Source organism: Colletotrichum truncatum, assembly GCF_014235925.2.
Source record: "Colletotrichum truncatum strain CMES1059 chromosome Unknown Contig_0001, whole genome shotgun sequence".
Taxonomy (NCBI): Eukaryota; Fungi; Ascomycota; class Sordariomycetes; order Glomerellales; family Glomerellaceae; genus Colletotrichum; species Colletotrichum truncatum.
Window position 1 is genome coordinate 4,389,219 of NW_027222398.1, and position 25,045 is coordinate 4,414,263.

The window sequence follows — 25,045 nt, forward strand, 5'->3', positions numbered from 1 at the left end:
CTCGTAGAAATGTTTCTCGTCCAATTTCGGCCTCGATACAGTAAGGCGTTGAGCGCATACCTTAAAAATAAACAGTTATGATAGTATTGCCGGTTCGGGAGGACAGCGCTGTCTGAGCAACAGAGTGTCATTTTAGTCTTCATCATCGTGCCCTGGGTAGGAAAGCCGAGGCCACCAATCTAAAGCCTGAGCATTCCTTGTCACGGTCTTCCGAAGAATCGGCGGGGTCAATGGGGTAAAATGAAAAGAATCGAGATTCTCAGCGGTTACTGTAAGAAAGTTTGAGCTTTTAGCTCGATGTACGTGATAATCTTCGATCGCTCTTCATCACTACATCTAAGGTGGCTATCTGAAGACTGAACCCGACAGCATCAACTGCACCCTCACTCTAGTGAAAAGGGTCAGGAAAATACTGATAATAGCGATAATTACAGATGCGGCTACATTCCCGTTCTAAAAAACTACTTGCTCTCCTGTCTCATGAACTTTGATTCGTTGGCTAGCATAACAGAACGACATGTCGATGGCGTTGGTGGTGGGAGGCCCCAGCCCACTCTGCCAGAATAGCGACCGTTGAAGTAACGTCCCAGCACACGGCCCGTTTCATGAAATTACCCAAAAGAATCAACAGTTAATTACATGTAGTAGCAAGCTCGGCAACACCGGACACGCCAGTTAGAGTCGGCAGGAAGCCGACAGCAGCACCTGTGCTGCAAGGTCGAATGAGATGAACATGGCATCAACTAATAAGAATCCACAAGTCTCCACTAAGAATACGAAGATAATCCTGCAAGGCCGAGTCATTTGTACTTTGCGCTCTGTCTGTTTGGAGTTTTCATCCCCGAAAACACCTTCGCCTAGGTTTTGTCACCTGCACGGTTCGGCCCGAGATCATGAATGAGTCGTCAACAACGTGGTTCTAACAGAGCCGCAATAAGCCTATGCAAGTGTAATGTTTAGACATTGAGAAAGACATTATTCAATTGAACCAAAAGTGTCACGCGATATATGAAGAGTGATCGCTTCATCTCATGTAGAACTTCTAGAAGGACGGTTGCAGGCTGTTCCGCGCTATGCATCTTTGATTGTGGAACGAGCCGCCGCTTAACTTATCGGATAGATGAGGACATGACAGGTCCACGTTGAAGTAAGCTTTCCACAGCCTCCTTTCTTACTTTCGGTACCGGGTTCTGTGAAGGGAGAGTCTGTTGGATAACCTACGTAAATTTGCTTTGCCATAGTTTTCGGCGATCTGATTTCGATGACGTCGCTGGTAGACTGCGATGGGTTTGTATTTTTCCACCCGTCTTAGACTTGTCAAATACTTGAACCTGGTATCCTGCGCCAATATAGGCAAATAACGGGCGACATTGGGAAGCTTTGTTGATTACTGACTTCCGTCTTGACAGCCCGAGCTTTAACCTCAGCCCACAAGCATTGGCATCTTGGTGGTCGGCACGCCCGCGAACCTCGTGTCGATGAAAAAGGTTGTTCGTAAGCTTATTTAGCCAATTGATGAAAATAGCTCGGCTTTCCCACCAAGCGTTATTCCAATACACGTCCGCGCCTTTCGGATGACAAAACAGATAGGATCCTTTGAGAACCACAAAGCCGAGAACCACAACGAACGAAGCCGCAGAGATGTTCTCTAATACCAAAAATTCCAGAGAATCTTGTGATCACTCTTCTTCACTTTTGTTCCACCTGACCATGCATTTTTCAATTTCCCTGTTTCCCTCGAATTTTTCAGCCAGCGTCGCATTGCCCATGATACCAAGTCGCCGTTCGTGTTGAACAATTTCCTTCGACCAATAATCATTATCAATTGTCCATGTCCCCAGGTCTTCAAACCCAAGACCCTTATACAAACCATGACCCTCAGCCGATGCCACCAGGAAAGTTGGAACCTTTTCAGCATCACTGACGTTGAGGACTGTCCCCAAAAGCTTCGCACCAATACCCTTCCGCTGATGTACCGGATCAACCATAATGTGCTTGATGTCTAGACAAATATTAGCGGCAACTTAGAAAGCGCGCCTCTACAGGGCAGATATTGATCCGGGCTTGTTCAGGGTCTTACAATTGTGTTTTCTTCCGTTCGCAGCTTTTTCATAGCACTCATCCATCTCGTCCTCCCTCGGATGACCAAAGCGCTCCCATAACTGCTCCATGTGGCTTTTTATAGCGAATATAGACGGTGTAGGAGGTGGTGATGTAGCATGGGTTTCTGGTGCGGTCACCGTTGTTGTTGCAGCGGCGGGTTCTGTCGCATCTACGACGTGGTATCTGATGAAACCCACGACTGCGTCTGACTCGGGGACGACGGCAACCAGAAACCGGTTTTTTGAATTCTGTAACGCCGCTACTGTAGACAGAGGTATTATTTCTTCGACAGGTCGCTGGAAAAAGGCATTGTAAAAGTCGTGGAATTGAGAGAGAGCCGCGTGATGCACCCGAGCGATAGCGTCGGCGTCTGCTTCCGTGGCCGACCGGATGAAGACTTTTTGTGATTCCATGATAGGCGAAAACTTGGAATTATACCTAAATCCTGTTGTTCACACATAATTTTGCAAGATTGGTTCATGGTGCCTTTTTGTATGACAAGTATCGTTGCCCCGGTAATATCGCTAAACCCGGAGAATGGGAACCGGCAGGTCGGAAGACGCCTAGCGCCAAGCACCTTCCCGTTCCGGGTGTTCAATGGTGTCGGCAGGTGGGGCGACGGCGTGACTCACCCGGCATACTGATGTGGTGCCGGTAATTCGGGTGGTTCAACACAGAAGTTTGATTAGAAGGCTAGAGGTTCCGATAAAAGACAGCATGCAAAAGATCGATTCTCTAAGAAGTTGAAATGCACAGAGAGAACAAGCACGCCGCTGCCATGCGTCCATGATCGCACGAGGTAACCCAAAGCTCCTCTCCTCCAGCAAATGCAACATTGTCAAAACTTAAATATCCTCCAACATAAGAATAGCTGAAAGTCGGTTTCCATCAAATTAAACCACCTTATATTGTGTTATTTCAGTTGGCGTTCTAAACAGTCGCCTCTGTCTGCAGTAGCGGTTGGACTTAGCACCAAGCTCGTGGTCGAAGGCACAGCTGCACCACTGCAGGGCTGGCCCCAGAAAGGAGCCAGAGCCATGCCTCCCTTACCGGTAAGGACAAGGTAGTAACACCAGTAGATGCCGGCCATGCATTTAAGAGTCCCCTCGGCAGCTTGGCAAGACGCGATGTCCGTAGGAGCGGTTTGCGTCTCGTTGGTGGCGGTCGGAGAAAGCTGACGGGGCATCACGGCCGCAGTGGCCACAAAGGGAATGAAAAAGATGTTGCTGAGTCTCATTATCAGGTTTAAATAATGAGAGAAGTTTAACGGGTAACGGGACGCTTGGCATATGAGTGGTGAAATATAAACGTCAGGAAACACTTGAAAACCAACGGGATTCACGATGTATTTATATTTGCTTACGTTTCTGGTGATAGCATGCCGTCAACGCTGTTTGGCCTCGAATTCAATCATGGGAAAAAATATGCCCAGTTGAAGAAGAAGCGGCACAGCAGAAGTGTGTCAGCCTAATTATCTGCAGCCGGCCCTATTTGCGGTTAGATTGCGGCACGAACCCCCTGAAGAGTGTAAATGAAGCTTCCAGACCCCTGTTCTCTAGACCAAAGGAAGTAAGACTGCCTTTTGAACCAGGTCAAATTTTGTTCCTGGGTTAAAGGTTGTACGTTAGGATGGACATCTTATCGCAGCCAGATACTTACAAACGTATTGTGCGTGGCTGGGAAAGGAAGGTAGTGTGTTCAATTTTACCGTGCATATTTGAGTTAAAATTGTGGGCTTACTTGACCAAGTCCTATGGACAAACTCGTAAACAGTAGGTGTATTTCCTGAGGCATCGCCATATACCTTGAAAGATGATGTACTCACCTGTCAACCGAAGTTCATCGTTTTCCTTATATCATACATGTCACTTGGCAGTCCTTTCTACTAGCCACCATTTTTGATCGAACACAACTAATCTCGGGCATTGACTGCTCTTAATTTTGCCCATCATCGGAGGGCCTAGAAACAGTAGGACACAATGTTTGTCCATGTTTACTGGAAGGCAGCTAGTATTGAGCTGAGGCCGCTGATGCATCATAAAGCTTGCTCTCAAATTTCCAGGTCACCAGGCATCTCGCGCATTTCTAAAGCCCACAGTCGGTTGATAAACTTTCTATTGAGCATTTTCACCATACAAGTATCGAGAATATAGCATGGCTTATATGCCTCATACGCAACCGTGGTACAGCAGACAGCTGTAAACAGAATTCAGGTCGTGTCAGCACTCTTGGCTTCATTGGGGATCAGAGAAAAATGATCGTTGGCAATGCCAAAACTATCTCTTTGTCACTATGAAAGCTGAAAGCTGTCTCGGAAGTCAATTTGGCAATCTGGTCTCTGATAAGCTTTCGCGCAACTCCAGTGATAAAGTTTTGATGGTGAGAGTGAAGATGGGAAGAATACCACACAGTTCAAGTCTAGATATTCAGAAGAGTGAACCATGATGATAATTCTCATGATATATCAGTCGGGGAAACTGCTGATTGTGAGATTTCCCATCATGAATCAGACAAGCAAAATTGTGTCGCGATTGACAAGGAATGGTGAAATAACCATTGACGCAGAATCACAGAAATAAAATGACGGAAAGATTTAAAGTATCAGATCCCCAGAGCCAAAATAGAAAGTGGAGGACGGAAAGTTTAAACAAAGTCAATGTAAACAGTAACAAGTTTGGGAAGGCATGATGGCAGGTTCAGAAGGCAAGTTCTGAGTGAAGCAGCTTCTTCCTGACAGTAGGTGCGCTCAAGGCGTGTGTCATTCTAGGGAATGCCAGTACCAGAAACCCATTTATAGCCCAAGTATCCCATCGACTGCGAGTTGGCTACAGGTACAATATGTGCCACAAATCGGTCCATAATTCCCCAAATTCCATGGAAAAGAGGTATAGGATTGGAAGGAAGTTTACACTGTCTGTCCTTGAATGGCTACAACCCCGCAGGCTATGTACCTGTAGCCAACTCGCAGTCGATGGGATATGATCAAGTGACAGGGAATTGTTTAATGCTGATGATTCAAAAAAAAGTTGGGACAGATCAAAGGACTTTGGGGAAGACTCGTCAAATTCTACGACTTCTCATTGTCACCAGTCAAGTCAAGGAGATATCAATTCGACTTCTTGGACCTTCCGTATGTCACTGCAGAACCCTGCATCGCAGTGCTAGTCGCTTATCTTGAGCCTCAGCTTGCACAACAACCAGGCGCTAAGTGCATGGCGGTTAACAAGTTATCTTTGGCTCTCGAGTATGTCAACAAGATCCACTAACGGCAGGTCTGGCTGCGGCAACATTTGGCTTCGTACGGCGCAGTCGACCACAATAATGAACCTTGATTGGCCCGGTTTGCTCAACTCGGCAATCCCCCCTGCATCCCTCCTGAGCCTCCGTAGCGCCGATACAACCGAAATGGATGCGACGCTGGTCGGCAGTGGGACCGAAGTCCGTCGATGGGAGGGGAGATCCCGGGACGGGTGTGCGCCTCCACCGGAGGGCGGCTCCTGACCTTTGCTAACAGCGGACACCGCATGAGGATCACAATGACAAGACGACGAAGACGATTGGAGCGCAAGAGTGCTAGACGCAAAGACGTTTGAGCTTGAAAGTATGATTTATGGATGCCTGACTACCAAGTTTCGCCCCACGTTGGCTGGAAGGGAGGGGAGGGATGACAGGATGGTGACAAGACGCGGATCCTGGGACGATGCCAAGTGCCGAGCCTATGGCACAGATACGGTTCTTCTGGAGAAAGTCAGCGGTGCTATGCATTACTACGGTACATGGTAGGCAAACGGCAATTCAGTGGGCGATGTATTCACAAGAGGTTGCTTCTTAGCTAGTGTACTGCGTAGGTTTGAGGCAAGAATAGTTTGGCGGTTTCGTTTACTCTGGCAGCCGGCTAGGGATCCATATCATCGGGAACAAGCGCTGGGAAGCCCCGTTTTCTCCAGGTTTGGCACAAACTCAAGCATCGACGGCTCCAGTATTCTTCCAAAGACTCCATGGCTTGTCGTATACACGTATTGTGAGTTGATGGCAGATATTATCCAGAGGAGTCAATTCTCTCGCCTGGTACGAAAATGCAGGGTATCGTCACTTTGGGAGGCGGGGGCGAAAATAATCAATCGATGAAGTAGACACGACCGAATGGTTCGGGCGAGTTCCGATTTTGGGGCAAAGTGCGTGTGACCGCCGAGAAACACTACATAACATGATGTTTTCTCACATTGCTGTGCTGTTGCTGTATATCCGGGAGTAACCGGGCCAGCCAAGAATCTAAGAAAGAAAAATGACGCTGGCTACAGGTGCAGTTGTTCAGGTTTCTCACTGAGTAATTAATCCTTTTCTCATACCGGGCACACCTGCCTTGCATGATTCCCTCGTTGCCTCCTTCCACACGAACCCCTGGAACCCGTTCCCGAGGAGCCACAAGCGGATACTACGGTACTACGGTACAGTGCAGGAGCGGGTCATCGAAGGGGGACATCCTTCCGGTAGAGGAACTTTTAGTGCCGATCGCCCTGTTTTTTTTGAGCCCCAGATATTTGCCCGAGGCATCCTGTCACGCAGTCAATTTGCCCACCACTTATGGGGTAAAAAAAGATGCTTCCATTCATTAGAGACTGTCTAGGGGTTATTGGGTTGATTATATAACCGTCTATTCGGTAATTACCGATTTGAAGGTTTTCATGCACAAAATGACATCCCCGTTAGTTTTATATGGGAAACAATAGCCGGGTGCATGGGTTGAATGCATGCCCCGATATATGCAGTGGTCCGTGTGACACACCCCCTCAGAGAGGCAACCTGTTGTAGGTTGATTCTCTGTATTCTCATTCAAATACAGAAATGATACTATTCAGAACTCCGTATACTTACTACCAAATTCCAGATTCATACTGCGTTCTTCTCGATCAAATGTTCAATATTCGCCATACCCAATTGGGCGATAAAGTGGTTGTGTTTTTGGGCTGGCATTGCTTTAGTCATACCGTCTGCCACCATTTCGTTGGTTGGAACCCATTGAAAGTCAATTGATCCCTTCTGTAATTCCTGGCGAAGCCATAAGTTGTTGATATTGATATGGCGTAATTTGCTAGTCGCTTGGGGTCTTTCAGCAATCAATAGTCGAAGAGTTTGCTTATTGTCGCATTGCATGATGTATTTATCATCTAATTGGAGATTCAATTGTTCCATGAGTCGAATGGTTGCCATATATTCTCTTGTGGCTGCTGTCAAAGCAGCAAGCTCAGCTTCTGTGCTTGAAGTGACTACTCTTCGTTGTTTGACTGCTTTCCAATGAATTGGACCTCCGAATAGCATCATCACATATCCTTGAGTGCTTTTTCGAGTGACAGAGTCATCAGCGAATGAAGCGTCTGAGGCGCAGTAGAGGACTCCTTTCCCTTTGCAGTTGAACTCGATAGCGAGGTATTTGTTGTCCTCAAGATATTGTAAGCATTCATATGCTGCTTTCTGGTGTTCAGAAGATGGATTTGATAGGAATTCTGCTAGTCTCGAGCTTGTTCGAGCTATATCTGGTCTGCCAATCACTCCAGCATAGTTGATTGATCCAACCTTCCGTTGATAGTAGTTGATTTCCTCTGGCGTAGCCTGACCAGGACTTGGGACCAGGTTATCTATTGCCATAGGTGTTTGGCGTCGCTTGGTTGAGGTTCTGATCTTGAATTCTTCAGTGACCTTAGATATATAGTTGTCGAGACTCATCCATAGTTGACGGGTTTTTCGTTCTCTTATTATTCTGACTCCTAGGAAGATACTCAATTCTCCCATATCTTTCATTTCATACTCCTTTTTGAGTTGTTGAACTGCTTCTTTTACTTTGGTTTCATGCTTTTTATGGTATATAACCCCAATATCGTCCACAAAGTGGAATACTATGAAGTATTGATTGGTGTAGATACAGTCATCTTCTTGGAGTGGGATAAGGCCAAGCTTCTTGAATGATCTCTCCAGATTCTTTTGCCATAGCAGTGGGCTTCGTCTCAATCCATATAGTGCTTTTCGCAGGGCAAGACAGTATCCCTCTTGTCTGAATCCTGGAGGAAACCAAACATAGACTTCCTCATCAATTGTGGCATGTGTAAATGCGTTGACTGCGTCCAATTGAAGAGTCTCTAAGTCAAATCTCGCCACAATTGCCATGAGACTTCGCAGCGATATACCAGCAAGCGTTGAGGCATAGGTCTCTAGTTCATTTGTCGGTTGGAGATCTCCTCGAACACAGATCCTCGCTTTGAACTTCTTGAGATATCCTTTGCTGCCCTTATATGTGAATACCCACTTCAATGGGATAATTCGCTGAGTGTCTTGATCAATATTGCCAAGATCAATCATTTCAAACGTGCCCATTTGCCATAGTGATCTGTTCTCAATATTCATTGCAGCAATCCATTTGTGACTGTATTGGTGTTTGATCGCTTCACTGTAATTCTTTGGAACTGGTGGAAGTGTCTTTTGGTGTGGATTGCCTAAATCATCTGCTGATGCATCCCATTGATCTCTTCCTTTTACTGTATCCGTAGATTGCAGTGTGAAGTGGGATTCTCTTGCTCTTCTCAGTCTTTGTGATGATCTTGTTGCTTCTGGTGGCTGTTGATTTGTTTGACCAAGAGGGGCTGATCGATTGTAGATGTTGTGATTTCTGCTGCCACGAGGTCTTCCCCTTCTCGCTATGTTTGGGATTACTGTGGAGGAATCTTGTGGTATGATTTCTTCTGGTTCCAATTCTATGACTGGTGTCTGTTGTAGTTCGAGTCGGTCTGTTGAGGTTTCCTCTATGGTCTCACTTTGATCCGATTGTTCTGGAGTTGGCGATACTTCTGGAGTTTCTGGAGTCTCCCTCACCCCCTCAGTTGTTTGAGAATCTGACAGCTGTACTGTTGGTGATAGAGAAGTGGGTGTAGGTAATTGAAAATCCCCTGATTCTTTCTCCTGCATCGGTGTTGCCGGTGTTGTTTCTTGAGCGGCTGGATTCGAGGCGGGTAGTGGCCCGGTAATATTATCGCTGAAATCTTCTCCATCCCAGCCAGCTGTGTCTAGGTCTTGTTCAATTGGATTTGTGAATGGGATATCCATTTCTGTGAACTGGAATTCAAGTTCCATTTGGCTTAACTTGCTGGTATCCTCAATCCTTGGATCATACAGCGTGTTTTCGTCGAAAGTAACGTCTCTAGTTCTCATGACTTTTCCTATTGCTGGGATCCAGATTCTGTAGATATTTGTGCTGTCATAACCACATAGATAGCCAATATGAGCTCTTGGCGCAGTTTTGTTTGACTTTTCTATTCCTCTCTTGTAGTTTTGTGTCAAGGGGTAAGCTCTGCAGCCATATCGCCTCAAGTGTGCTAGTTGTGGCTTTTCAGCCCTCTTGTGGGTAGACTGTTGATGAGAGTTCAGCCAAGTGTTGACCAACCCCAATGGTGTCTGCCACTTGTGGCGTCTTCGAGGCAATCTGTTTGACAGATAAACTGCTGCTTTTGCCAGCTCTGGTGCCATCAATTCAGGAAAGCGAGATTGAAATCGAAGTGCTCTCATGATCATAAACACAGCACCTCCAGCTCTTTCTGCTGGGTTTTGAGCACCAGTGTACTCAGCTGATCTTTCAATCATATATCCATTCACAGCTGCCCATAGTTCAAACGCATTGCGTAAAGCAACCTCCCAATCTAGGCGTAGAATAGAGATTTTGATAAAGCACTGTCTCTCGAGGTATGCTGCTAATTCTGTCATAGCTTGTAGTCCCTCCTTTCGAGTACGAAGAGTTCTTATCCAGAAGAACCCTGACCAGCCATCGCTGACCAGCAGGATTACCTTCTCCCCATTGTATGCTTTGCTAAGTGTAAAGAAGTCGAGAGATAGATAATCTCCTACAGCAGTTGGCCAATGGTCTGGGTTTCTGCGGGAAATTTGGCGAGTTGCCTTCCCAACAGCACAGGCATCACATTCCACTTTTGTGATTCCTTTTATCTGTATCCCAAGAGCTGTTTTAAGTAGCTGTTCCAGTCCCTCAGCGCCTGGATGACCAAGTCTCTCATGCCACAACTTGGCTTCTGCTGATGATGTTGGGAGTGGTTGTCTTGTTGACTGAAAACCTTTGGTTGGTTTCCTTTCTACGGTTGGGCTGAATCTCACAGTCTTCTCGGTATTGCTGAACGAGGTATTGTTCAGCAGAGCTGGGCCAGCTTCAATAATGTATTGACCATATCGGTTTGGTGTTTTGAATAGAAGTCTGCCTTTTGAGTCGATAAGACCCGGTATTCCTGTTGTAAAGATGATCCCTTTTTGCTTCAGCGGTTCTGTCCCAAGGAGCGATGTTGGGTATCCAGGCACAAGCCATACATTTCTGACTTTGATCTCCTTGTTGTTGGATTTGCCGCCTTGGTTTGGTTTGATGATCATTGTGCCTTTCGCAATTGCATGTACATCTCCTCCTCCAGTGATGAAGTCTTTTGTGACTGTGTAGTCGAGATCATGAAGTCTTGAGGAGTCGTTGCAGATGTGGAATCCTGTTCCTGAGTCTACTATCACACTGTCTGACAGTGGGAATCCTGAATAGAGACTTGCTTCTCCTTGATTGACGATAGTGACGAAAGATGAGAGTGATCCTTCTCCATCAGACACTTCTTGAGTATAGTGGGATGATGATTGTGTAGTGTTTCTCCAGTTTGAGGAAGATGTTGCTCGATCTGGGGACTTTTGAGACTGCTGATCGCTTGCCCCTTTTCGTAGTTTTTCAACTATTCTCTTTAAGTGTGGTTTCTTCTGGAGATACTCATTCAATCTTTCCAGTGCTTTCTTATTTTCTGGATTATCTTCATGATAGTTTGGGCCTCGCTTCTTAGGGTTGGCATGTTTGCAATCAACAAATCGGTGACTTTCGTTTGGGCAAGCTGCACACTTTTGCTCTCGTTTTGCCCCCTGTTTTATTCCTTGTTCGTTTTCTCCTTGCCAAGTAGCGAAACTCGTGTCTTTTAATGGAGCAGCATTCAGCCAGTCTGGGTGGAAAGTTCTCACCCAACTGCGGAAATCGTTAGCTTGCTCAATTCCAGCAGTCTTGCTGATCGAACTGTAGGTTGGGTCATCCTTGTATCGCTTTGTGAAGTCGTAAGAGGCAGATGTGTAGTAATCTGGTGCAATTTGCTTGACTGCTTTCAAGAACTCAGAGACTTGAGTAACTGGATCGCTGAGAGCAGGGATTCCGATTGTTTGGGCTTCATCCATGATTTCTCGATAGATTATGAGCCATCCTCCAAGTTTTGCTCTTTTGATTGATAGCATATGCTTGTTATATCTTTCCAATACCATTTGTTGTCTCCCAAAGTTGTCTGGCGCTAGCTGTTTTTCAAGAGCTTTTATGATATCCCTGACTGTTTGCTCCTTGCTGACTTGGCTGATATAAGTGGCTGCTACAGTGTTCATGATCCAACTGTGAATTTCTAGAAGACTTCGCCGAACCTGGTTGTATTGGTCTTTTTCTTCTTGATAGATAGCTTTTCCATAGCTGATAACGTTGCTATAGTTTGCTCGTTCTTCTTGTCTGAGGTCTTTTGGGTCTGGGAATTCCAATCTTGGCTTAGTATTAATCTTGGTTCCTTTTGGATTCACATAGTCCCAGACTTCATGAACGTTTGCCAGCATCTGTAAGTTGTTGAACCAGTGGTTCCAGTCGCTGTCAGTCTGTAGCCGCTGTGTGTATTTTGCAGTTTCCGTAGTTGAATTCATGATCTCTCTTGAAAAGAGAACTGGTCTCTCTCTTCTGATCGTTGTGCAGTTGATTTTTCGCCGTGGCCAAGATTGAGTTCGTGACTAGACACTTCTTGTTTCAAGTTGGTGATTTTGTCGATTGTTGCCTAGAGGTTTGAGGGTATATAGCCAATCTCAACGCCTCAATTCTCAACAAAACGCAAGACGCCCCCCCTGTCTAATGAACCTGCCGTTTAGTGTAGTTGGTCTAGCCACCCAACTTGTAGCTATTCGCAAGGACCGTAAGACTGGCAAGCTCCCCTTCGTGGGTTCAATTCAGGGTTGTGGAGTTTTCGCAATTTGTAAAAAGTCTTATCGGTTCCGTTACACGAAGACTATAAAGTGAACCACCTGTTCGTCTTATCTGCCCGAAGCTTTCAGAGGCATAAAATGAGCAACTAGGTGTCTCTTCCGTTTCGTAATTCCAACCCTCCTGGCTGCGTATCAGTGGTATGGTCGAGCATGAACTTATATAAGGTTCAAGTTAAGAGTCCTGGGTTCAACTCCTCAGATGTGGTAAGTCCCCCTGAGTTGAGATGAACTTTTTGTGATTTTTTGATAAGTGTTGATGATATGAATTGATGACCAGAAGTTCTTTTGTGATTGAATGTTTCAACACTTCAACGTTCAGCCTTGTGTGATTGGAATTGATGTTTTGTTTGGTGGACTTGACTGCCAAAGTCTCATGGGTCGGTAACTTCGTCAATTGAGTGCCCTTGTCTATGGCATAAGTCTGAACTGCTCCCTTCTGGAAGTCGGTTTTTCAATTGGTAATTGTCACCATGAGGTACTGGGCTCATAACTGTCACGCAGTCAATTTGCCCACCACTTATGGGGTAAAAAAAGATGCTTCCATTCATTAGAGACTGTCTAGGGGTTATTGGGTTGATTATATAACCGTCTATTCGGTAATTACCGATTTGAAGGCAAAATGACATCCCCGTTAGTTTTATATGGGAAACAATAGCCGGGTGCATGGGTTGAATGCATGCCCCGATATATGCAGTGGTCCGTGTGACACATCCACCAGGTTCGTCCCACAATTAATTGACACTAACGTCCTCGCTTTTTCACCAATTCACCAAGAACTACAGAAGGAACGTAGTACGTAGTTGCCCGTTGGTAGTGGCCATCAAGAATTGATGCCGTCACTGGTCTGATTTGATACGACTTCTTGACAAAGCACAACACCAAGCTTCCTCCAAGTACTTTGGTGATGACCAGCAGCGCTAGATCGAAACAAGTTCAGTCCATCTTTTTGTTTTACTCTTTTTGAATCCAATTTTCCCCCGGAGTCCATGACTGGTACGGGTATGGCGCGACGCGCAAAGACCGCCCTCCGTCTCCTGCCTCCAAAATTTCCCCAATCATCCCCCAATCCCCCCTCCCCAAGCATCCCCTCGTTGACCCTGCTTTTCCCCTCATGCTCCACGCCTCTTGCTCCAACTTTACACTACGCACTACGCTCCACGCTTCATGCTCCTCGACCACTCTATTCGGCGGTTGGCTCGTGATTTCCTCTTTACCCCGGTGAGTTGTCAGGTTCCTTTGCCCTCCTTACATTACACTCCCAATGAGCAATGACCGACACTAACAATACTCCACGCTTTACTAGTCTTCCATCCCCCCTGGTCCGACAAGTCGACAAGACCATGTCCTTGGCCCTCACCTCGACATGACGTCGACACGCCCCAGCACCGTTGCCATCCTCGCCCTCTCATACGTGCGCTTAACACGACTTGATGATTAAGGCCGGACTCTTTGCGTTTGGCCCTCCTAAGACGGCTTCACGCCGGCTGTAAGTGGCCTTGCTCCTGACGCTTCTCACGCGACGGGCCACGCCTTATCCGCAGTAAAGAAAACTCTCTGTGCCTACCTGAGCACCGAAAGGCGTGAGGATTGCTCCACCACCCACCCAACCTGGTGCTACCCCCGGCCAAAAACCAACGACATGCTGGCGAACAGGGGCAGGCGCCGACTGAGAAAAAGGGCACCTCCAATTAGTGTTTGTCTTGGATTCCTTTCGCGCGCACCTCGGTGATATTAATCGGTCAGGAATTGGTATATATTCTTCCAACCTCCCATCCCTTTCGTCTGCTTCTATCGCCTCCTTCTCCGTGTCACCGACTCAGGGTCTCAAATCCACTGCAATATCGCAGCGTTTTATTTTGTTTTCTCTGTGCTCTGTTCCCTGTTCACTCCCTCTTTACCCACGAGAATCCACACCTGACCCAAATACGGCCCGTAGAGGCACCTTTTACGCCCATCATGTATCGCATATGGAACATCTACGGTATGCACCCCAGCCTTGGCTTGCTCCCCTTAGGCTCCATTACCACGCTGTTTGGATGCTGATCAGTGATCATCAGCCCTCGCCGCCTTTGGCACTATTGGCGGTATGCTCTTCGGCTTTGATATCAGCTCCATGAGTGCTTGGATCGGTGCCGACCAGTATATGGACTACTTCAACCACCCATCTTCTACTCTTCAAGGTGGCATTACTGCCTCCATGTCTGGCGGCTCCCTGGTTGGTGCCCTTATCGCTGGTTTCCTCGCCGACCACTGGGGCCGACGCGGTGCCTTGATGCTCGCCTCCGTCATCTGGATCATTGGTGCCGTTGTGCAGTGCTCGGCCCAAAACGTCGCCCACCTTATTGTCGGCCGTGTTATCAGCGGTCTTGCCATCGGTATAACGAGTTCGCAATGCTGCGTCTACCTCGCCGAGCTTGCACCATCCCGCATCCGTAGGTCCACTCTACCCAAATAGTACAAAACCTGCTGCTAACTTCATTCAAGGTGGCCGAATCGTCGGAATCCAACAATGGTCGATTGAATGGGGTATTCTCATCATGTATCTCATCTCCTATGGCTGTGTCGTTACAATCAAAGACACCAGCTCCTTCCGCATCGCCTGGGGTGTCCAGGGTATCCCCGGTCTCATTCTCGGAATTGCCCTGTTTTTCTTTCCCGAGTCTCCTCGTTGGTTGGGCCAGAAAGACCGATGGGAGGAGTGCCACGAGGTCCTTGCCCACCTTCACGCTGGTGGTGACCGCGAGTCTCCTGTGGTTATTGCCGAACTTGAGGAGGTCAAGGAGGCTGCTCGTGTTGCTGCCGAGTCCAAGCACATTGGTGTCCTTGGGCTTTTTGGACCCAAGATCTGGAAGCGCACTCTCGCTGGCTGTAGTGTGCAGGTATGGCAACAGCTGCTAGGAGGCAATGTCATGCTTTACTACCTCGTCTATATCTTTAACATGGCCGGAATGGTAAGTTCTCTACGCTCTCTATTCTAAAAAAAAGCTGCTAACTCTAATAGTCTGGCAACACTGCCCTCACCTCTTCCATTATTCAATACGTTATTTTCCTCGTTACGACTGGTGCCATTCTGCCCATTATCGATCGCCTCGGCCGCCGCCCTCTCTTGATTGGAGGTGCCATCATCTGCTGTATCATCCACTTTACTACCGGCGCCGTCATGGCCGTCCATGGCTATCCTGTCGACTCCGTTGACGGCAACGAGATTCTCAAGTGGTCCATCCAGGGCCCACCTGCCAAAGCCGTCATCGCTCTGTGCTACATCTTTGTTGGTGTTTATGGCCTTACCTGGGCCCCTATCGGCTGGATTTACGCTTCCGAGGTCTTCCCCCTGAAGTACCGCGCCACCGGTGTCGGTTTTGCTGCCGCCTCCAACTGGGCTTTCAACCTTGCTCTTGCCTTCTTTGTGCCTCCGGCCTTCACCAACATTCAGTGGAAGACGTACATGATCTTCGGCACCTTCTGCGCTGCCATGACCTTCCACATCTTCTTTACCTACCCCGAGACTTCCGGAAAGACCCTGGAGGAGATTGACGCACTTTTCGATTCCAACATTCCTGCATGGCGCAGCGCCAGCGCCGGCGTCCGCTTTGAGGACCGAGTCGCAGCTGTTGAGGACAAGAATGACACTCTCAGGGCTAGCCACGCTGAGAAGGTTTAAAGAAGAGAGGCCGGACATTCTTGGTCAATATGCATCAAGTGTAATACTTGATGCTATTCCAGTGTAGCATATCTAGATGATTTAATGACAATAATTTTGAGTTTCTAAATTTCCTTCGTCCTAACGTTAATGCACAAATCCGTGAGAGGAACGGATGAACACAACCACAACCAATACGATTATACAAACTAAGCAGGCTGTGTATTTCAATGTTTTACTTAAGGTACTGCGGCTTTCATTAATTCAGAAGCCTTGCGCTTCCCGAAAACGTCATGTGATGTAGCCACAGAGTAATGACGTCGGTGTCTTGACGTCATTGGGGCGTACTTTTGTACCCATGTATCATCACCATCAACACCTTTAAATGTTCAGCTTCGATCACACTGGACTATCACACATAAAAAACACTGTCAAATCCAAAGTCAATCTTATCATAAGTCAATCAACAAACAACAAACAAAATGTCTTCCCAGAACAACAACAACCAACAGCCTGGCCTCGTTGCCGGCCATGCTGAGTACATCAAGGGTGCCGCCGAGGTATGTGTCCCTCTTACGACTCACTACTCATCACCACATTCAAGCTTCTCCAGAATTCTGACGAACTTAGGCTGTCATCGGCGGTGTCACGGGATCTCATGCCTGGACATCATCAGGAGAGCAGGACAAGGCGCACGCTACGTCGACGATGAAGGCTGCTGGCCAGCAGCGGGACGCCACATCACAAGGGTACGGAAAGGTCGAAGAGACTGCAGGCAAGGTCTTGGGATGCGATGGTATGAAGAAGGAGGGAGCCGCTAGCAAGAGGGAGGACAACGATGACAGGGACGTCCGTCGTGCTTAGATTTGCATCACTTTTTCCAATAACTGTATCAGTATGAGTTCTCAATTGTAATATTTGTACAATAACCCTTTTCTCAACAGTTTCTATACGATGTGAGGTTTTCTTTTTGTGGCTCGATACAATGCTGTGCCCGTATCCTGCGTTGAGCTCACTGCGATTCCTTGCCCTGGTTTCATTATCTTCGGCCTGTTCCATGTCCTCAAAATCCAAACATAGTTGCAGAGGCAGCAGATGCTCTGTCCTCGCGAGCCCAGGAATATACAAAAACGATGATTTCCGAGCATGGCTTAAACTCTCAAGTTGCGTTTATCGGCGGCAGCCTTCCGACATGCTTCCTCACGTTGATAGAGGGTGTAGGCCGTGACGGCCTCGGAGGCAGGGAAAACCCAGTTGAATAAAGGAAACTGCTCGTTTGTGAGAAATGTCATCAACAAAGAACCATGCTTTATCTTGTACATGTTATCCCAGAGCAGGGGCAGGAACTTGGGCAAATCGGTAGTGTCCTATCAAATCCACCAGTCAGCACCTCAACGTGTAAGACAAAAGGATCGGAAAATGGTGTCATACCACATTTCGTGATGCAGCTTCTTTCAGCATCAGGAGGTGGTATGCCCGCATCCAATACCAGCGCTCTTCGGGATCCACCTCAGGTAACTCCGTCTGGTGAAGTTCTGGTGTGGGAGACGGAGCCTCGTTGCGAGTGTCGGATGGAGTGGTTTTGTTGAGGGAATCTTCATCTGCTGCAGGAAGGTTATCCGGTGGGGTGTCTTTCTTCACAGGAGGCTCGTCTGTCACAGTGTCTCCATCTGTCACGACCTCTTTATCTGCAACGGCCTCTTCATCTGCAACAACGTCCTTATCAGGAACGGCGTCTGTCGCTACAACGACGTTTTCATCTCCAGAGACGTCTTTATCTGTATCGGCATCCGTCTCTGCCACGACGTCTGTCTCTGCCACGGAGTCTTCATTTGCAACGGCGTCTTTATCTGCATCGGTGTCTTCAATTGCAGGAATGTCTTTATCTGCAACGGCATCCGTCTCTGACACGATGTCTGCCTCTGCCGCGGAGTCTTCATCTGACGCATTGTCTTCATCCGGCGTGGCAAGGACAGAGAACCGGTTTGCTGTCACACAAGGGACTTGTGGGCTTTCATCGTTTTGCTTTGTATCCAGCTCTCCCGCCAAAGGCGTGAGCTTTCTCAGGATTTTCTTCAGTCTGTAGCACACCAAGTTAAGATTCGGTCATCAATAGAAGTGAGAATTCGCGTACAAGAGCAGAAAGTTCTTATGGCTCTTGTTATCCGCGTTGGATTCCTGGTAAATAACAAGCACAGCCTGTCTCTTGTGGATGGCAGTATGTAGCGAAGAAATGATGGAGCTCGGAACAGTCGTTCTGCTCCTTTTGACAAGTCTTGTAGCAAACAAAATCTCCTCTGAATCCCTGAAATACCGTTGTCCAGGTTTTGGGGACGCCTTGAGTTGAAACTGGCACCACAGCCACTGCAAGAAATAGTGTGTTGATTGCTTGTATACTTTGTGAGCATACGGAACAACATTGTTAGGGTCGTCGGGAAGCATCGTAGTCATGATGGCAGCTGGTGCGGTGAACAGGTGGCAGGCTGCGAGGTCGAGCAGTTGAATAGAGAGAGAATTTCATGAGGTGAAAAGATGTTTTTGTGAAAATGACTGAGAACAAAAAGTCACTTTGAGTGTTGAGGCTAAGCACCGTCTCTTTCTTTTTTTCAAGGTTCAGAAGGAAGGAAGGCGCGCAGCCGTTGTTTCCTGAAGAGGGTAACGTGAGCAAAGGTTCAGCTCCGAAATTTGCGGACCGGTGAAGGCTCACTGGTCTCATATTGAGTAAACATCAAGCTGGCGGCTGTCTAACAATGACAAGGGGTTTTGGCTCAGTACCATGTCAACGATCGGGGGGGATGATATAGAGAACTTGAGATTGATAAGATCTGCCTCTAGACAGTTCTTTTTACTTTCAAATACACGTAAATTAATGATACAGAGATTTGCAATTGTGATTAATATCATCTTTAATAAAACCCCAGCGAAACGGAGCAAGAACTTCGAGAACATAGCATCAATCATAACCGGCCAGCGTCACGAACGTATGGGATGACACTCGCTAAGACCAACTCTGGCTTCTATCACGGGCTCTCACAAGTTTTTCAACATTCTCTACTGCTTCGCTGTCCCGTTATCCATCTGCAAATGATCAAACAAAACATTGGCCGTTGATTGAGAAAACCTTCTTTTATGTTTTCATTGAACTTCAGTGACTTCCATCTAGACGCAAGAGGGATCATGCATGCCGGCCAAGGCATTTGGAAATTAATAAGCCTCGCCCCCCTAACCTGATAGACATGGTCAATGAAAAAAAGAACAATCAAGGACATCAAATATCTTAATTTCCATCCGAGTTTAACTAAATTTGCAGTGATCTCTATAGATCTGTTTTATGTCAAGCAAATTCTGACCTTCGGTGCTTAGAAACTGAGCTGTCAACGGTACGCACATTGCAACATTTTGCTTAGCAGGCGAGGACATGAGGCCTGACAGAGCCCTTGAACGGTATTAGAGTCGTGAGAATAGAATCAATGATAAAATTTTATAGTTTAAAACTAAATTTTAGAGTCTTCATTCTCTGAATCCCCCGTGACTAGTAAATCCATTTGGCGGTGTCATTTCATAACTCGTCAGTCTTCGCCGCTACTCCAGCTACATCAATCTTGAACCATGCGTCCCCAATAATTCAGACAAGGGGAGAGTCCCCATAACCCTTTCTGCATGCGGATTACGCGCGACAGTTCTTCATTTTTGAGATATCTCGTTCCAGCTGAGCCTTGATATCTTGCCGACGGTCGATCTCAGTGTCCAGCTGTGCTTTCAGGCGGTATCTGTTGTTGATCTCAACATCGAGTCTGTTTTTTTCATTGTAGTCGCAATTTCCTCCGTTTCCTCCGTTGCCAGAAGTTGAGGCTTCTCCTCTGCTTTCAATTGAAGGTGCAATATCAAAGCTCACGTTGTCGAGAGCGCGCTCCTGGAGAGGCGTCGCAATGACGGCCGAGAGGAGTGTGGCGAGAATGACTGTCTTGAATGAGGGCATTTTAAAAATTGTAGAAGTTGCTGGCTTGTGATTCGATATGAGGAGGTTTGAGTCAGACAGAAGCTGTTCAGAGCTTTGCTGAGGAGTTTTAGAGAAATGGTATTTAGATGATTGGAGCTGGTGTGTTGATCTGCCTCAAAAGATCGTGGTAATCGGTGGCATTCAACCCTTTATATAATTCACGAGATCGGTTCTAGACCTACCTACCGAACCTCCATATCTCATGCTTCCCCATTAGTCTTTCGAGTCTCCAACGAATGTTTCCGCCATGATGCCTAGCTGGCAGTGAGGAAAACAAAGTTTGGCCCCTTGAAATGGTGCACTATCTCTTAAGTCGGCCGCGTGTCCATCGACGGTGACCAAATCGTTCCGCCCGCTGCGAGAGAAAGCCCGATTGCGATAGCGAAAGTTTCAAGGGTTCCCTGCAGTTTGCTCGTTGGCGCGGGACGCTCGGCCATCAGCCCCCTCTGCGCGGACTCTTGTCGTTCATTTCAACGCTGGCATGCCATATGCAACTTCAGATGAGGCTCTTTTCGTTACCCACCCGCGGACTCCTCCGAGGCAATTAAGCTTTTAGTCTGCAAGAGCCTCGACCAAAATGGGGTGGGAGGTGACGACTACCACTTCGGCTCCACGACTCAGGCACTATGCCGGTGGGCAGACGTGCATAGCTGCCGCCGACTCAAGTGAAACGAAACTTGTGTTTAGCTTACCTTCTCTAGAAGAAAAACTGCCGCACCAGCACCCATCAGGAGGGGATGAGGAAAAACGAGGCGAGAACATTGGGCTCATGAGCCCACCATACGCCTCCTTCCAGGGCGCCTACGTCTACGTGGTCAACGTTTACAGAAACACGCGCTAGTATTCTTTAAGTTGATTGTTACCAAGGTGTTTTGCACAGCCTAACGGAGGGGCTTTGCTCGCCCGCCTGTGTCCCGATCGGCCGATTGCTGGCCCAGGAAGACTGAGTGTTTGCTTGCGGATCGACAGTTGGAACTAACTTTCTAGACAACAGACAAACATCGTAGTTGCCTACCGGTCGCTCCGGTGGAATGGTACAAAGAACGGGAAGCCGTCGATCATTGCGCGCGGTCCGCCTTGGAGCCCAACCTGCAGCCTCACCCTGCTCTCGCAGTTTGCCTCTGCTGGAGGCTTCGCCCCGTTATGCTCCGTCTTCTGCCGACTCATTTTTGTCCTTAGCTTTCTTTCCAACTATCCTATGTCTGGTCGGTTGAAAGTAGCCACCAGAGTTCCTAGTTCGCCAAGGGTACGATGGCCTGTCATTTGCTGTGCAGTCGGGGTCAGGATCATCATCTGTGGCGATTCCCCATGAATCCGAGAATGACATTTGGAATCTCATCACAATGCGACACCGAGGAGGAAGTCTAGATTACTATTGCTCGCTCAGAATCTTACTAAATATACGTCCCATGGTATGACATTAGGTCATTTAACTCCCGTAAACGAGAAAAATATTTCAAAGCCTACGTACGCTTCGGACAATATACGAGCCTACTACTCCATGTTATTCGAATAAGCTCATCCAATACCTGCGAGCCAATCCATTTAGATTTCCCTAGCTCATAGCTTAAAACAATTCACATACCCCTGTAGCCCCCACCTCCGCTCCGGCCACACTTTGTCTGCGCCCGACCGGCGCCGCTCTTACTTCGCCTGCTTAGGGTTCAGATTGGCGCTGCCATCCCACAGCCGTGGTTCGAGTGACAAATCAAGAAATTCCTTAGGGGAGTGAGCTTTAAAGGCCATGAATGCGTCTATTTAATGCTTGATAGGTGACCTATCCGCGGTAATTCAAAGTCGATGTCAAAAGTTAATCACTAGTCTTGTGATCTGATGTTGGCATTACAAGGACATGCTTCTTTGATTTCCTGGAATGATGGCAAGCCCCTCTCCGAGATTCACCCATACTCGCGTTGGCAGTGCTGAGCTTACTGCCACCCATTTCGACTCCATCTAAGATTTGCGTTGATGGAAACACCGGATCAAAGTAGTCTAAGCTTTATCGCTCGTAACTATTTCGGTTTTTGTCTTAGATAAGTATCCGAATAGTTTGCCTCGTCTTGTAGGTGTTGTCAGAGGGAGTGGGGGTACTATGGGAAGTTCCCGGGGAAGTTTTTCGTCCGTCAATCTCATCGTTCTCGGCCATTGGTTTATGCAATAGAGTAAGGTGTAACAGCTGATTGGGCTGATGCATGCAGACCAGGAAAATGAGGTTTCCCTGCTTGATGAATCTAGAATTATGTGACAAAGAGTCCTGCTTGGCAACAGGATGGACAGTTTGTACAATGCATGACTGACAGCTGTCCAAATCTTAGCCGAACATGAGCCCATACGTGAACTCATCAAAGAAAGCTCTCCCTTCCCACGTGACGTTGCTGCCCTCAATTCCTCCTACGACTGAACCGGTAGCTCGTGTGTAGACAAGAGCATCATATGTAATCCGCTCTTTTGTGACATTGACAACCAGAGTCTCGTTGCCAAGTTCAAATCTGGAGACGACTCCTTCAACAGAGTTGAGACCTCCAGCTGGCGGCCACGTCGCGTTAAAACCCCAGGGACGTGTGATGACTGAGCCCTCGTCGCAGCTGACCTTGACAATCTCTCCGTCTTTGGCGATATAGCTGCGGTGGTATTCGGTGTTGTTGCGGTCAAGTAGATCGTACCAGACGACAGAGTACGGTCCGAATCTTGTGTGGCCCCAGTCCCAAAACTTGGGACTTTTGAGGATTGTTTGGTCGCCCCAGTTCTTGTCGTGGTATCCGATACCCTCAAAGCTAACATCCGTGCCATTAATGTTAAGATCGGCGATGACATCGGCGTCGGGAACGGCGTTCGACCAGAAGAACCGTGGCAAATGGAGTTGGGTGACGCCGGGAACGTTCGGGTCGCAGGGGTAGTGGGCTGGTGCGCGCTGGAATCAAAGGTTCAGCAGTTGTCCCTGTACTGTGGTCATGTCGTGTTTACTTACCGACTTCAGTTTAAGAGATCCATGTACGCCAAGCTCTGGCGAATCGAAAATGACCTCATATTCAACATTGGGTTTCTCCAAGTTTGTCCCGCGGAAACTAGCGCCAGTGCCTTTCCACTGTCCAGAAACCCCTTCCGGCCCGTTACTAATAACAGCGCCGCCCGGGGCCAAAACTTGTTTGAAGAAACGAGTGCCGTTGCCGAAGGTTCCAGAAATCTCAACCGCCAATGGTTGTGGGTTGCCGATATCACCTGCGTTGTAAAAGACGATGTTGAGAGCTGCATCGTTCGAGTTGGAAACCGCGTCAAACCACCAATAGTCGTAGGAAGAGGAATTGGCAGAAGTTTTCATCTTGAAGCCGTCCAGGTTACCAGGAGTAGAAAGCTCTTCGATTACAACGCTGCCATTGTGCATAACAGGGGGAAGCTCGACCGTGCATGCCCTCGCATGGGTAAGAAACAGCGACAGCGCTATGGCTGCGACGGTTTTCATTGTGAAGATGTTAGGTTTGGCAAACTTGAACAAAGAGTGTGTGTATGCGTAGAATGAACGAAGCTGTACGATGGCGCTTGATTATTCAACAACAAAAACTAGTTATATTCCTTTTTATATTACGACAGATCTCATTCTGCTTTACGCATACTGTCCAACTTCTTCAACGCCGTACAGTTCCTCGGAATTCACTTTAGCAGTATACGAACACGCGCAGCTCCACTGTGAAGTAGTTACAAGACTCATTATAGCAGAGCTTTACTCTATTGCTTGGGCACTCCCACGGTCATCTCCCATTGGCTACATTAATTTCTCAGTTTTTAATGGAGTTCAATGACCCGAGTTGCTAACAGAGTAGGATATTTTCCCTGGAGTTGGGCGCACTGCCACATCTTTGACCAAGTCAGGTTTAGCTTCCGCGTTTTCGTATCGGCCCCTCAATTTACCTCGTTTACAAACCGCGTATTCCATGTCGAATAGCTGAAAACTTTATACAATCAAGCAAAAGCAACGTTCTTGTTATGACGCACACACTCTGTGATCCTTTGCTGAAATTGGACTCTGACTAGTGAGGCACTAGCAATATGATTCTATGTCTCTTATTGTCAGCTGAGGCGTGATAACGTCCGTCTCCCCAAGTGCTGGCCGATGGGCCATTGTCTCCCTTGCACTCAAGCCTCCAGTCCTACCTTTATGGTTACCGACTCTCCGCAAATCAACATGGTTTCAAGTTGTTAATTTTTACATTGATGTTGCAAGTCTGGGGACGTAGAGATTGGTGAGCTTTGTGGCGAACAACGCGAACCGGTTGAAGGTGATAGGTGGACGCACGAGATAAGAGCCACTAAAATAAATGGCCTAAGCGATCAGCCAAGTCTATCGAGTCACGGCTCTGCCTGTCTTCCCAGTCAAAAGGGAAATAAAGGTTGACGCATGGTTGGAGAAATACACATCGACCTCTCCATTGTTCCCTCTAAGCCAGCACAGGCCAATAATACTGTCTGTAGCTTTGTTCATAGTTTCATCTATTATTCAAAGAGCAGAAACTTACCGCCAATCATCTCCAGCATGATAGTTCCAATTTTTGAAGTAAAGTAGCAATGGGAACTGTCAGAGAACATGTACACGAGTTCTAACTTCTTCCTGTGATGAAAAACCTTTAATTCGTCTCTTCGTTTCCGAGTCAAAATTTCAGATAAAACTGCAGCGTTTTAGCCCAGCTTGTGGTATACTTACTAATCCATGGGGTCCTGGTATGGCTGTAAGTTATCAGGGTTCCGCCCACGTCATGATAAGTGAGACGCATTGGAAAAGAAAATGTGCTAGATAGATGTGCTAGATAGAAAGGAAATTCTGAAGTATGCGAGAGTTATGCGATATATTGAAAGAAGGCAATAAACTTCAATTACCTTGTTGGTGCATACCTTCGTCGAGGCTTCCTAAAAATGGATTGCCCAGGTATGTTATTTTTCGCGGAGTCGGAAACGGACCGAAATGACGAGTATCTTTCAACACCGCAACAACCGGTCCATCATGCAATGACTGAAAGACCTTGGTGAGCCTGGTGGACATGGAGGTAAGAATTTGCGCCAAGTTAAAAACGGCTCGGCCGGTCCTGGTCGTCAAGGTATAAACCTTGTAGGACGTTGATCAATTTAGCATGTGGATAATGAAAGGGCATATATATATTGGCAGACCGAATAGAAACGCAGCCTGTCAGAGAAAATAATTTCCAAAATTGTATTTTACATTGTGTGGAAAGAAAATC

General features: G+C 47.3%; 6 protein-coding genes across 6 annotated transcripts; 2 read left to right on the forward strand and 4 right to left on the reverse strand.

The window, feature by feature from the left end:
• Positions 1-1,679: 1,679 nt before the first annotated feature.
• On the reverse strand, positions 1,680-2,516 carry CTRU02_201208 (uncharacterized protein; the record flags this gene model as incomplete). Its single annotated transcript, XM_036726235.1, has 2 exons — positions 1,680-2,002; positions 2,081-2,516. 2 exons carry the CDS (start codon positions 2,514-2,516, stop codon positions 1,680-1,682), a joined length of 759 nt encoding a protein of 252 aa, XP_036581917.1.
• An 11,617-nt stretch (positions 2,517-14,133) lies between these two features.
• CTRU02_201209 (sugar transporter) lies at positions 14,134-15,838 on the forward strand (the record flags this gene model as incomplete). Its single annotated transcript, XM_036726237.1, has 4 exons — positions 14,134-14,158; positions 14,235-14,609; positions 14,662-15,128; positions 15,179-15,838. The coding sequence occupies 4 exons, from the start codon at positions 14,134-14,136 to the stop codon at positions 15,836-15,838; spliced, it is 1,527 nt and encodes a 508-aa protein (XP_036581919.1).
• Positions 15,839-16,299: 461 nt separating this feature from the next.
• CTRU02_201210 (uncharacterized protein) lies at positions 16,300-16,681 on the forward strand (the record flags this gene model as incomplete). Its single annotated transcript, XM_036726238.1, has 2 exons — positions 16,300-16,377; positions 16,448-16,681. The coding sequence occupies 2 exons, from the start codon at positions 16,300-16,302 to the stop codon at positions 16,679-16,681; spliced, it is 312 nt and encodes a 103-aa protein (XP_036581920.1).
• Positions 16,682-16,968: 287 nt separating this feature from the next.
• Positions 16,969-18,268, reverse strand: CTRU02_201211 (amidohydrolase 3; the record flags this gene model as incomplete). The annotated part of the gene is made up of 3 exons (XM_036726239.1): positions 16,969-17,184; positions 17,249-17,897; positions 17,952-18,268. The coding sequence occupies 3 exons, from the start codon at positions 18,266-18,268 to the stop codon at positions 16,969-16,971; spliced, it is 1,182 nt and encodes a 393-aa protein (XP_036581921.1).
• A 1,216-nt stretch (positions 18,269-19,484) lies between these two features.
• On the reverse strand, positions 19,485-19,796 carry CTRU02_201212 (uncharacterized protein; the record flags this gene model as incomplete). Its single annotated transcript, XM_036726240.1, has 1 exon — positions 19,485-19,796. The coding sequence occupies one exon, from the start codon at positions 19,794-19,796 to the stop codon at positions 19,485-19,487; it is 312 nt and encodes a 103-aa protein (XP_036581922.1).
• Positions 19,797-22,128: 2,332 nt separating this feature from the next.
• CTRU02_201213 (uncharacterized protein) lies at positions 22,129-23,277 on the reverse strand (the record flags this gene model as incomplete). The annotated part of the gene is made up of 2 exons (XM_036726242.1): positions 22,129-22,728; positions 22,786-23,277. The coding sequence occupies 2 exons, from the start codon at positions 23,275-23,277 to the stop codon at positions 22,129-22,131; spliced, it is 1,092 nt and encodes a 363-aa protein (XP_036581924.1).
• Between the last annotated feature and the right edge of the window lie 1,768 nt (positions 23,278-25,045).